Source organism: Scyliorhinus torazame, chromosome 3 (genome assembly GCF_047496885.1).
Source record: "Scyliorhinus torazame isolate Kashiwa2021f chromosome 3, sScyTor2.1, whole genome shotgun sequence".
Lineage (NCBI taxonomy): Eukaryota > Metazoa > Chordata > Chondrichthyes > Carcharhiniformes > Scyliorhinidae > Scyliorhinus > Scyliorhinus torazame.
Window position 1 is genome coordinate 249,402,475 of NC_092709.1, and position 12,969 is coordinate 249,415,443.

General features: G+C 47.1%; 1 protein-coding gene across 2 annotated transcripts in view; it reads right to left on the reverse strand.

Moving 5' to 3' along the window:
- The window catches only part of LOC140409045 (NAD(P) transhydrogenase, mitochondrial-like), a 343,808-nt gene that overhangs the window by 282,074 nt on the left and 48,765 nt on the right, over positions 1–12,969 (reverse strand). For both annotated transcript variants that reach the window (XM_072497085.1, XM_072497084.1), the window contains exons 3-5: positions 12,532–12,761; positions 7,951–8,168; positions 5,277–5,364 (exon numbers count right to left, since the gene is read on the reverse strand). In XM_072497085.1, coding sequence (XP_072353186.1) covers positions 5,277–5,364; positions 7,951–8,168; positions 12,532–12,761 — 536 coding nt within the window. The remainder of the gene's footprint in view (positions 1–5,276; positions 5,365–7,950; positions 8,169–12,531; positions 12,762–12,969) is intronic.

Consider the following 12,969-nt stretch of genomic DNA (forward strand, 5'->3'; position numbering starts at 1 on the left):
AAAGATTATTATTATTATTGATGGTCTAGCCAACGATGTACACTTCCCGCAAATGAATAAAAGAAAATCCAATTTTAAGACGACTAGAACCGTTTAACAGGCGATTGTTAATTGGCTTAAGGTGGGACATCTATCCCTTGGCAACAGGAAGTCCAGCCTCAGAAAGCAGCCAGTCAGAGGCCAGCAGCTCTCCTTCAAATACCTACAGCACCGCCGAGAATGAAGGCCACAGCCAGTACTGTGGCGAGGCCAGCAGGAAGGAGAGCTGGGCTGAAACCTGGACCACAGGCAAATCTGGGGGTTCTCATCGATGTCAGGCTGGCCGCCCTGGCGAGGGAGGTGGGACGCAGGGGTAGAAAGGCCTTGTGAGTGGAGGGAGAGAAACTTGGGGAAGAGGTTACACCATAGTGGGGATGCACAAATGGGCTCAGGGGGCCTTTTAAAGGAGGAATCCCTCCCTCACTGCCACTCAACCTCAAAGGGAAAGGTACCGGACTGGACACGTGGCCGGTTAAATCCCAGCAGTGGGGGGCTGACACATTAATTGGCCACTTAAGGGTCTCAATTGGCTGTCATTCCCACTTCCCTCTGATGACAAAACTACAGTGGGACACAGATGGGCAGGTTGCTGGTGGGCATGGTGCCCACATGGCCCCGCCTTCAAACTTGCCAGTGGGATAGCAATTGATAAGCTGTTGATATTGGTATTTAGAGGGAGGTGGTGAAGTACTGATAGTGTCACTGGACTAGTAATCCAGAGGCCCAGGGTACCCAAGTTCAAATCCTACCACGAGAGATAGTGACATTTGAATTCAATAAAAATCTGGAATGAAGAGTCTAATAAAGATCATGAAACTATTGTTGTAAAAACTCTTTGACAAAGGGTCATCTGGACTCGAAACGTTAGCTCTATTCTCGCCTTACAGATGCTGCCAGACCTGCTGAGATTTTCCAGCATTTTCTCTTTTGGTTGTAAAAACCCCTTTGGTTCACTAATGTCCTTTAGGGAAGGAAATCCTTACCTGATCGGGTCTACATGTGACTCTAGACCCACAGCAACACTGTCCTCCGAAATGGCCTAGCAAGCTGCTCATTTGTATCAAACCGCTAAAAAGGCAATAAAAAATGAAACCGAATTGACCATTCAGCATAGACGTAGGTACTGGAAACGACAACGGCAAACCCAGCCCGGTCAACCCTGCAAAATCTTCCATACTGACATCTGGGGGCTTGAGCCAAAATTGGAGAGCTGTCACACAGGCTAGTCACACAACAGCCCGACATAGTCATAGAATCATACCGTACAAATAATGTCCCAGACACAACCATCACCATTGCTGGTTATGTTCAGTCCCACTGGCAAGTCAGACCCAACAGTCAGGAAGGAGTTTCCCTGGGAGAGCTCAACATTGACTCTAGCCCATTGAAGTCTCATGACATCAGATGAAACATGGGCAAGGAAACGTCCTGATGACCATGTACTGGTCCCCCCCTCCCCCACTCCCCCCTCAGCTGGTACATCAGTGCTCCTCCATGTTGAACACCACTAGGAGAAAGCAAGGAAGGTGGCAGGGGCGAAGAAAGTATTCAGAGCATGGTACTTCAATGTCCATCAGCAAGAGTGGTTTGGTACATCACTACAGATCGAGCTGGCCGGGTCATAAAGGACATAACTGCTAGAATGGGTCAGCAGCAGGTGGTGAGGGGACCAATAAGAATGAAAAACATACTTGACCTCACAGTCACCAAATGTTGGAGATGTATCTGTCCATGACAGTATCGGTAGGAGTGACCGCCACACAGTCTTTGTGGAGATGAAGTCCTGCCTTCACATTGAGGATACCCTCCATCGCATTGTGTGACATTACCACCGTGCTGAAGAGGGTAGATTTCTAACGGACCCAGCTACTCAACACTGGGCATCCATGAGGCGATGTGAGCTATCAGCAGCAACAGAGTTGTACACAATCACAATTTGTAACCTCTTGGCCTTGCATATCCCCCACTCTACCATTACCACCAAGCCAGAGAATTAACCCTGATTCAATGAAGAGTGCATGAAGGCATGCCAGGGGAAGCACCAGGCATACCAAAAAAATAGGTATCAACCTGGTGAAGCTACAACACAGGACTACTTGCAAGCATTATAAGCAGAAACCAATAAACAAGAGTTAAGCAAGTCCACAACCAATGGATCAGATCTATCTCTGCAGTCCTGCCACATCCAGTCATGAATGGTGCTGAACAATTAACAACTCACTGGGGGAAGAGACTCTACAAATATCCCCATCCTCAGTGATGTTGGAGCCCAGCGCAACAGTGCAAGAGACAAGACCAAGCATTTTCTATAATCTTCAGCCAGAAATGTTGAGTGGATTATCCATCTCGGTTTCCTCCGGGGGCCCCCAGCATCACAGATGGCAGTCTTCAGCCAATTTAATTCACTCCATGAGATATCAACGAACAGCTGAAGGCACTGGATACTGCAAAGGCTATGGGCCCCGACAATATTCCGGCAATAGTGCTGAAGACACCTGCTGCTGCTAGCCAAGCTGTTCCAGTACAGCTACAATGGCAATATGGAAAATTGTCCAGGTATGTGCTGTGCACAATAAGCAGATCAAATGCAATCAGGCCAATTACCAGCCCATCAGTTTCTTCTCGCTAATCTGTACAAGAAGGGGCTATTAAGCAGCACTTGCTTAGCAATAACCTGCTCAATGGTGCTCAGTTTGGGTTCTGCAGGGGTCACTTCAGCTCCTGACCTCATTGCAGCCTTGGTTCAAACATGGACAAAAGTGCTGAATTCCAGAGGTCAGGTGAGAGTGACTGCCCTTCACATCATGGCAGCATTTAACCTTGTGTGGCATCAAGGAGCCCTAGCTAAACTGGAATCAATGGGAATCAAGGAAAACTCTACAATGGTTGAAGTCATGCCTAGCACAAATGAAGATTGTTGCGGTTGGCGGAGGTCAATCATCCTCCAACAAGAGACCACCTCCAACTCCTTTTGACATTCAATTGATTTACCAACGCTGAATCCTCCAATGTCAACAGCCTGGGGGTTACCATTGACTAGAAACTGAATGAGCCATATAAATGCTGCAGCTACACTAGCAGGTCAAAGGCTAGGAATCCTACAGTGAGTAAGTAACACATTTTCTGACTCTCCAAAAGCCTTATACAAGGCACAAGTCGGAGTGTTATGGAATACTCCCCACTTACCTGGATGAATGCAGCACCAATAACACTCAAGAAGCTTGACACCATCCAGGACAAAACAGCCTTCTTGATTGGCACCCCGTCCACAAACATTCACTTCCTCCAGCACCAACGCACTGTTGCTTCACAGCTCCTGAGTCATAGGTTCGATTCCCGGCTTGGCTCACTGTCTGTGCGGAGTCTGCACATTCTCCCAGTGTCTTTTTGAGTTTCCTCCGGGTGCTCCGGTTTCCTCCCACAGTCCAAAGATGTGCAGGTTAGGTGGATTGGCCATGCTAAATTGCCCATAGTGTCCAAAAAGGTTAGGTGGGGTTACTGGGATAGGGTGGAGGTGTGGGCTTAAGTAGGGTGCTCTTTCCAAAAGCGGTGCAAACTCAATGGGCCGAATGGCCTCCTTCTGCACTGTAAATTCTATGATTCTATGATCTCAGTTCCAGGACATTACTATAGGAGTTCATCAGGGGAGTGTCTCAGACCCAACCATCTTCAACTGTTCCATCAATGACCTCCCTTCTATCATAAGACAGAAGTGGGGCTGTTCACTGATGATTGCATAATGATCATCATCATTCACGACTCTTCAGATATTGAAGCAGTCCATGTCCAAATGCAGCAAGACCTGGACAATATCCAAGCTTGGGCTCACAAGTGGCAAGTAACATTCATGCCACATAAGCAGCAGGCAATGGCCACCTCCAACAAGAGACCACCTCCAACTCCTTTTGACATTTAATGGATTTACCACCGCTGAATCCTCCAATATCAACATCCTGGGGTTACCATTGACAAGAAACTGAATGAGCCATATAAATAATGTGGCTACAATAGCAGGTCAAAGGCGAGGAATTCTATAGTGAATAACTCATCTCCTGACTCTCCAAAAGCCTGCCCGCCTTCTACAAGGCACAAGTCGGAGTATTATGGAATACTCCCCACTTACCTGGATGAATGCAGCACCAACAGCACTCAAGAAGCTCGACAGAAGAAGCTGGGCAGCACAGTAGCATAGTGGGTAGCACTGTTGCTTCACAGCACCAGGGTCCCAGGTTCGATTCCCAGCTTGGGCCACTGTCTGTGTGGAGTCTGCACGTTCTCCCTGTGTCTGCGTGGGTTTCCTCCGGTACTCCGGTTTCCTGTCACAAGTCCCAAAAGACGTGCTGTTGGGTCATTTGGACATTCTGAAGTCTCCCTCTGTGCACCCGAACAGGCGCCGGAATGTGGCGACTAGGAGTTTGTCACAGTAACTTCATTGCAGTTGTGTATGCATTAATGTAATACATTGCATTAATGTAAGCCTACTTGTGACAATGAAGATTATTATTATTATTACCATCCAGGACAAAGCAGCCTGCTTGATTGACACCCCATTCACAAACATTCACTTCTTCCAGCACCAACGCACAGTAGCAGCAGTGTGTATCATCCACAAGATGCACTGAAGGAACTCACCAAGCCTCCGAAGGCTGCACCTTCGAACCCATGACCGCTACCATCTAGAACGATAAGGGCAGCAGACTCATGGGAACACACCACCTGGAAGTTCCCCTCCAAGTCACACACCATCCCGAATTGGAAATATAGCACCGTTCCTGGACTGTTGCTGGGTCAAAATCGTGGTACTCTGTCCCTAACAGCACTGTGGGTGTACCTATACCACATGGACTGCAGCGGTCCAAAAGGCAGCTCACCACCACCTTCTACAGGGCAATTAGAGATGGGCAATGAATGCTAACCTAGCCAGAGACATCCACATTCTATGAGTGAATTTTTAAAAAGCAGGCATTGAGTTGTTCTTTAGCTGTTTTACAATACAAAGTAGTTAACACTCTTTTTTAAGCTTACATGCAAGCAAGCTATTTATACTTTCTTTTTTAAAGAAAAACGGATATGTTCTTCTCACATGATCAATTCTATATCAAAGTGAGTAACTAAGGTGAGTACCCTGAGAACAGAAGAACTTTAATGAAGGTAAGCTGTATCATCACCACACGCTTGCAATGTTGTACAATTATGCAACCTGAACAGCTGCATCTCTCAAATTCTGCTAATCTTACCTTTGCTGGGGGTACTTTGCCAGCAGCTGTGATTTGGCCTGTGAAGAAACGCCCAAAGTGATTTGCAGCCAACACCACAGCTTTATACCTACCAGAAACAGGGAAACAATAAATCAGTTTTCAATTAGACACAGGACGGTGCAAATTGGTCTTGGCATGTTTCTCGCACACATTACCAACGGTATATAGATAGTGCCCTGAAATGTGAGGCCCAAGGCTTGATCCAAACTAGGCCTCAGGCCTCATCTCAATAATTTGGGCGAGCTGCCACTACCTGGAGCATCTCCAGAAACAGCTCGCCCATTAGATGAGAATTTATTTCACTTCACAAAAACTGGTGGAGTTGCGGATAGTCAAGAGAACTGTCAGAGGATACAACAGGATAGAAACTGGTTGGAATCTTAGGTGGAGAAATTGCAGATGGAGTTTAATCCGGACAAGTGTGAGGTAATGCACTTTGAAAGATCCAATGCATGTAGGAATTACACAATAAATGGTAGAACTTTTGCGAGTACTGACAGGCAGAGAGATCTGTGCGTGCATGTCCACCGATCACTGAAAGTGGCAACGCATGTGGATAGGGTGGTCAAGAAGACATACGGCATGCTGGCCTTCATCAGTCGGGGCACTGAATATAAAAATTAGCAAGTCATGTTGCAGTTGTACAGGACCTTAGTTTGGCCTCATTTGGAATATTGTGAACAATTCTGGTCGCCACACTGCCAGGAGGATATCGATGTTTTGAAGAGGGTACAGAAGCGGTTTACTAGGATGTTGCCTGGTATGGGGGGCATTAGCTATGAGGAGGGGTTAGATAAATTTAGTCTGTTCTCACTGGAACGACAGAAGTTGACGGGCGACCTGATAGAGGCATACGAGATTATGAGTGGCATGGACAGAGTGGATCGTCAGATGTTCTTTCCTAGGGTAGCAGAATCAAGTACTAGGGGACATAGGTTTAAAGTGCGTGGAGAAAAGTTTAAAATAGATGTGCGAGGCAAGTTTTTTTTACACAGAGGGTGGTAAATATATGGAACGCGCTGCCTGGGGAGATGGTGGGAGCAGGTACGATAGCAGCATCTAAGGGGCATCGAGACAAATATATGAATAGGGTGGGAATGGAAGGATACGGACTCCGTAAGTGTATACGGTTTTAGTTTAGGCAGGTACCATGGTCAGTGCAGGCTTGGAAGGCCGAAGGGCCTGTTCCTGTGCTATATTGTTCTTTGTTTCACATCAAACTTTGCTTAGCCACAGAAGCCAATGTAGAATCCCAAGTGCAGCAGTGGGCACCAGCTCTGCTCAGTGCTGTCCGATGTAAGATAAGGCATATCCTAAAACACATGTGGTACCCCTAATTTATATATGTGATTTAAGTGGCTGCTAGGAACACCTAGACGTCACCCACTCCCATTCATGATCAGAGGTTTCTCAACCCCCTTGGAAAAATGGAGACCTGAATTTCACTCTTGAATATTCCACATGCCACATGGAAAAGTTATTCATTTCAAATCACCAAAGTATTATTTTAGTATTTATATTGCAGATAGTGCTTTTTCTGTTACTATTCACAAATCCTAACATTCAATGATATTGTTCTGATACAAGGTTGTGCAGCCACCTTTAAAATAGGTCTTACTCAACTTCAAAAGAAATGCAGCTAATCCACCCAAGTCTTATATTTATCAAAGGTCTATAAAGCTGTTTTGTTATTCAGCTTCCATCACTTTACAGTAATGTATTACATTGGAACTGTGTTAGGTATATCTGATGAAAAACAAAGCCCGCTCACAGCAGATTAGCTATCAAATTACAAATTAACCTTTCTCATTTCATCCACATGGGAACAGAGGGCATGGGTAAGATCGCCATTACATGAAGATTTTCAGGGAAAGGAACTTGTCTGATTTTAATGCACTGTTCAACACCCAAGCTTAACACAAGACATCGACGATAGAGCAGCAAATTAATGGGCCTATACGCCTCACCACACAAGAGTGGTGCCAAGTCTAGAGGACTTACAACAAATTTAAAAATGGTATTTTCTCTAGACAAATGGGGTAATGTATGATTTAATGGTCTGGATTCTTCCACCCCACCCGCCACAAGATCGTCACGGGCGAGACGCGGACAATGGAAAAGTTCATTGACCTCGGGCGGGATTCTCCAGTCGCCGGGCATGCGCGGCCATAGAATCCCGCCCAATGTGTTTGGAAGCTGAGTTGTACTAGTTAATATCCAAAGAACTGCCTCATTTCATTCATTGGAGAGAAGCAAAGCAGTTCTAGTAGATGGAGATGCAGACACAAGCCCATATCCTACTCCCAGGCGCATTTCATTAATGTCAAACATTCCCCTAGCTAATTTCTTCATGTTTTAGAAAAGGAATGGAAAAAGAATGGAGTGAATAGAAGTTACATTTGTAGGTTTCATTCTGCAAAGGACAATGACGAACCAGTTAGGCTTCTGGGGCTATTAGACAACTTTGTGTTCACTTTTTTTAAAAAGAAGGGGTCTTTTCAACAAAAACAGTCAAGGGAGCATCACAAAAATATTGAGGATAAGAAGAAATTAAAGCTAGAATGGTTTGCAGTTATCTCAAAATCTTTGAATTGTCGCAAGTCATACGCAATATTTTCAATGCAAACAATCACAAAACACTAATGGTTCTTACCCTGCAATATTGGCCATTGAACTAAGAGCATCGTACCCCTGGGCAATTGTAACTCGGGGAACTTGTTCCATTGCTAACACCGTAGTCTTACACAGAGAGAGTTTATCAAGTAGCTCTTGGTTCTGAGCTGGATAGATAAAGCTGACCAGAGTTGCTGCATCTTTTAGAAGGTCAGCTTCATGAACTCCCAGTGCAGTGTTGAAGGTTGGAGCCCGAACCTTAAAGAAAGATTTTATAAATACATAATGGAATTGCAACCCATTTTGTTCTGTGAACAAGTTATATCTATAACAACTTACAAGAAGTCAGTCTTTAAATCTTTATTTCCTGCTCTATCCAAAGGGCCATTATTTGAAGGAGTGTCCCATTACCAGCTCAGTTTCTCCTCTATCTCCCAAAGGTACTGAGTACCCTGAATAAATGATTCAAATTCATACATAGGCCTAGATAGAGTTAGCAGGAAGCTGACCTTGAGTGAAGGGGATGGTGGAGACAGGGGTGGGAGGAAGGAAAGGAGGAGGGCATCACAAACATAAAACAAACACCACCATTATTTTTTAAATATGCTTCTTCTTTTATGTTCTAGTGAGTGACGTGGGGTCGGGAAGTGGGCTATTCCTCTTTGATAATCATTTAGGAGATGTGACCCAGCTGTGCCGGTGAAATGTTCTGCAATTTCCATCTTCCCTTATGGAAAACCACCTAGGTTTATTTCAGTACCTATTGACAGGAGGTGAAAACTGATCCAATTGCAATCAACTCAAAGCATTTTCCTGGATCCAATGATTTATCATAACGGCATGTCCAGCGTTATCAAGAAAAACACTTCTTGGAATCGTTAGAACATATTAAGGCTGGCCACCTACTAGATCATCAGCTGAGAAAGCAGGCAGCCACAGGGGAAATAGCGCAGATACAAAATTGCAGAGGCAGACTGGCAACCGAGCCACAAGAGGTCAACCGGGCATTTGAGACCTTCTACCGAGGGCTGTACACTTCCGAGTCCACCCATGGGGGTGCGGGGATGAAACAGTTCCTCAATGGACTAGACTTGCCAGTTGTGGGGGAGGACAGGCGAGGGGGAACTGGAAGCAGCAATAAATAGGTCTGGGAGAAATCATGGAGAGCATCAGCTCCACGCAGGTGGGAAGGAGCCGGGACCCGATGGGTTCCTGGCAGACTTCGATAAAAAATTTGCGCCGGCCCTGGCCCCACACCCAAGGGATATGTTCGCAGACTCACTAGCAAGGGGCACCCTGCCTCCTACACTAACACAGGTCACGATATCACTGATACCCAAAAAAGACAAAGACCCAACAGAATGCGATCGTACAGACACCTCCCTCCCCCTCGGAGAGAGTACAACAGAGGTGATCATCTCACTGGATGCAGGAAAAGCATTGAACAGAGTCAAGTGGAAGTACCTCAGGAAGTACTGGAGCGGTTTGGGCTAGGAGCAGGGTTCACCTCCTGGGTGAAAATCCGGTACAATACCTCCGGAGCATCCGGACCACACCACTAGCTCTGAATACTTCCAGCTGCACAGAGGCACACGGCAGGGATGCCCCTTGTCCCACTCCTGTTTACCCTAGCAATTGAACCGCTGGGTTGGGGGTTAGGGACTCTGGAGCGAAGCACTGAGCATGGGCAACTCCACCTCCTCCTGTACAAGGATCAGCCTCATGCAGTTTAAAGTGGAACGCACCTAACCAGAACCCGAATGAACAGGTTCTTCCCAGAGGTGGAAGATAAATGTGAATGGTGCCAAGGAGGCCCGGTCAACCATGCCCACATGTTCTGGGCCTGCCCCAGACTTGTAGGGTTCTGGACAGCCTTCTTCGAGGCAATATCCACGGTTGTGGAGGCGAGGGTGGAGCCGTGCCCAAGAGTGGCAGTATTCGGGGTATCGGACTAGCCAGAACTTCATATGGGGAAGGGGGCACCTTGCTTTTGCTTCCAAAAATCGCCCGCCGGAGAATCCTGCTCGACTGGCGATCAGCAGAACCACCCACAGCTGCAGACTGGCTGGCAGACCAGGCGGAATTTCTCCATTTGGAGAAGATCAAGTACACCACCCGAGGCTCGGAAGAGGGCTTTCACAAAGCATGGAGGAAATTCCTCGGCCTGTTCCAAGACCTGTTCGAGGCCAACAACGACTAGGGAAAGAGGGGGAGATGGGGGAGAGCAGACAAGAACACACACAAGGAGCGACAAAGGGGGAAGAGAGGAGGAGATGAGGAGGAAAGCCCAGGGAGCCACAAGGGGAAGCATGGAGGGAGGGAGGAGGAGGGGGAGGAGAGGGGGCACAAGGCCTGCAACAAACCGCAGAAGGGGGGAAAAACAAAGAACAGGAGCTCAGCAATAGAACACCCAGGGCAGAAGAGGGGGATACCAAGGAGGGAATAGGGAGAAAAGATATGAAGAAAGATTTATACAGTTTCTTATTTACGTATGTTCTATGTACGTAAATAAGAATCTGTATAAATTGTAAATATCGGACACAAAAAATACACTCTGTAAAATTGAAAAATGCCAATTAAATCATTTTAAAATAAGAACATACTCGATCAAGGACACCACTTTGAGTTGGCAAAGAACATTTAAACCATTTCAGAGTTCTGGGTTAAGCATCTCGAATTGAGAAGGATGCAGATTCATATTCTTATCAAAATAATTACCAACATCAGATAGGCTCACCACATACTTCAGGGAAGCAATTCACCGCTGATGGGAATCACTTTTCCTGCAAGCTAATTATATTAAAAAGTTGTGGTTTCACAAAAGTTGAAAGGGAAAGAACCAATAATTTTTACATGAACTGTTTTCTTGCGAGTGAAGGAGGTAATTTGCACCAATGATCTATTTCTCAAGCTGACTCCTCATAACTTTTACTGAAGTTTAGAGAACAATATAGCAATTCAGAATAAAATAAAATTAGTAAATTGAATAATCCGGAGGTAAACTTCTTCACTAGGGGGGCACGGTAGCACAGTGGTTAGCACAGTTGCTTCACAACTCCAGGGTCCCAGATTCGATTCCCAGCTTGGGTCACTGTATGTGCGGCGTTTGCACTTTCTCCCCGTGTCTGTGTGCGTTTCCTCCGGGTGCTCCAGTTTCCTCCCACAGTCCAAAGATGTAAAGGTTAGGTGGATTGGCCATGCTAAATTGCCCTTAGTGTCCAAAAAGGTTGGGTAGGGTTGCTGGGTTACGGGGTAGGGGTGGAGGTTGGGTAGGGTGCTCTTTCCAAGGGCCGGTGCAGACTCGATGGGCCAAATGGCCTCCCTATGCACTGTAAATTCTATGATGATTCTAATTCTAGTGGCAGGTCAAGCAAATAAGCTGGTTCTCCCCAACTATAATGTACTTTTGCATTAAATTAATAGAGAGCAGGGGCGAGATTCTCCGACCTCCCGCCGGGTCGGAGAATCGCCGGGGGCTGGCGTGAATCGCGCCCCCGCTGGTTGCCGAAGTCTCCGGCACCGGAGATTCGGTGGGGGCGAGAATCGCGCCGCGCCGGTTGGCGGGCCCCCCCACGCGATTCTCCGGCCCGGATGGGCCGAAGTCCCGCCGCTAAAATGCCTGTCCCGCCGGCGTAGGTTGAATCACCTACCTTACCGGCGGGACAAGGCGGCGCGGGCGGGCTCCGGGGTCCTGGGGGGGGGCGCGGGACGATCTGGCCCCGGGGGGTGCCCTCACGGTGGCCTGGCCCGCGATCGGGGCCCACCGATCCGCAGGCGGGCCTGTGCCGTGGGGGCACTCTTTCCCTTCCGCCTCTGCCACGGTCTCCACCATGGCAGAGGCAGGAGAAACTCCCTCCACTGGGCATGCGTGGGAAGCTGTCAGCGGCCGCTGACGCTCCCACGCATGCGCCGCCTGGAGATGTCATTTCCGCGCCAGCTGGCGGGGCGGAAATTCGTCCAGCGCCGACCTAGCCCCTTAAGGTTGGGGCTCGGCCCCCAAAGATGCGGAGCATTCCGCACCTTTGGGGCGGCACGGTGCCCGTCTGATTTGCGCCGTTTTGGGCGCCAGTCGGCGGACATCGCGCCGTTTCCGGAGAATTTCGCCCCAGAATCTCAACTTTCCAGTGTTAAGTATACTTCCAAAACCTCAATATTGAGAGAATGTAATGCAATCTCCAAGAAGGATCACTAAATATATAATAATAATCTTTATTGTCACAAGTAGGCTTACATTAACACTGCAATGAAGTTACTGTGAAAAGCCCCGAGTCGCCTCATTCAGGCGCCTGTTCGGGTACACTGAGGGATAATTCAGAATGTCCAAATTACCTAACAAACACGTCTTTCAGGACTTGTGGGAGGAAACCGGAACACCCGGAGGAAACCCACGCAGACACAGGGAGAATGTGCAGACTTCACACAGATAGTGACCCAAGCTAGGAATCGAACCTGGTTCCCTGGCGCTGTGAAGCAACAGTGCTAACCACTATGCTACCATGCCACCCATAACATGATGGTTGTTGCTAAACTAAACCAAAGAACTAATTTAGTGACTTGAATATCTCACTATATGGTACGGTGAAATGCAGAAGAGTATAATTCAAACAACAATAAATCTTACCTTGACAACAAGATCAGAACCCAGAGCCTCCTTGGTCCCTATAATATTGGCACCAACTTCCTTATATTGGTCATCGGAGAATTTAGATGCTTCGCCAGCACCAGTTTCTACCACCACGTTAAATCCTTGTTTCACCAGAGCCTGAACACCAGCTGGAGATAAAGCCACTCGCTTCTCATTCTGGAAGATCTCTTTAGGGACTCCTACTGTCAGTTGTTTATAGGGAATTCCTACCATCACAAACAACATACTGCCCATTAACAAACTGCGATAATGTAACAATAACAATCTTTATTAGTATCACATATAGACTTACATTAACACTGCAATGAAGTTACTGTGAAAATCCCCTCGTCTCCACACTACGAGTACACTGAGGGAGAATTCAGAATGTCCAGTTTACCTAACAAGCACAAGGACTTGTGGGAGGAAACCGGA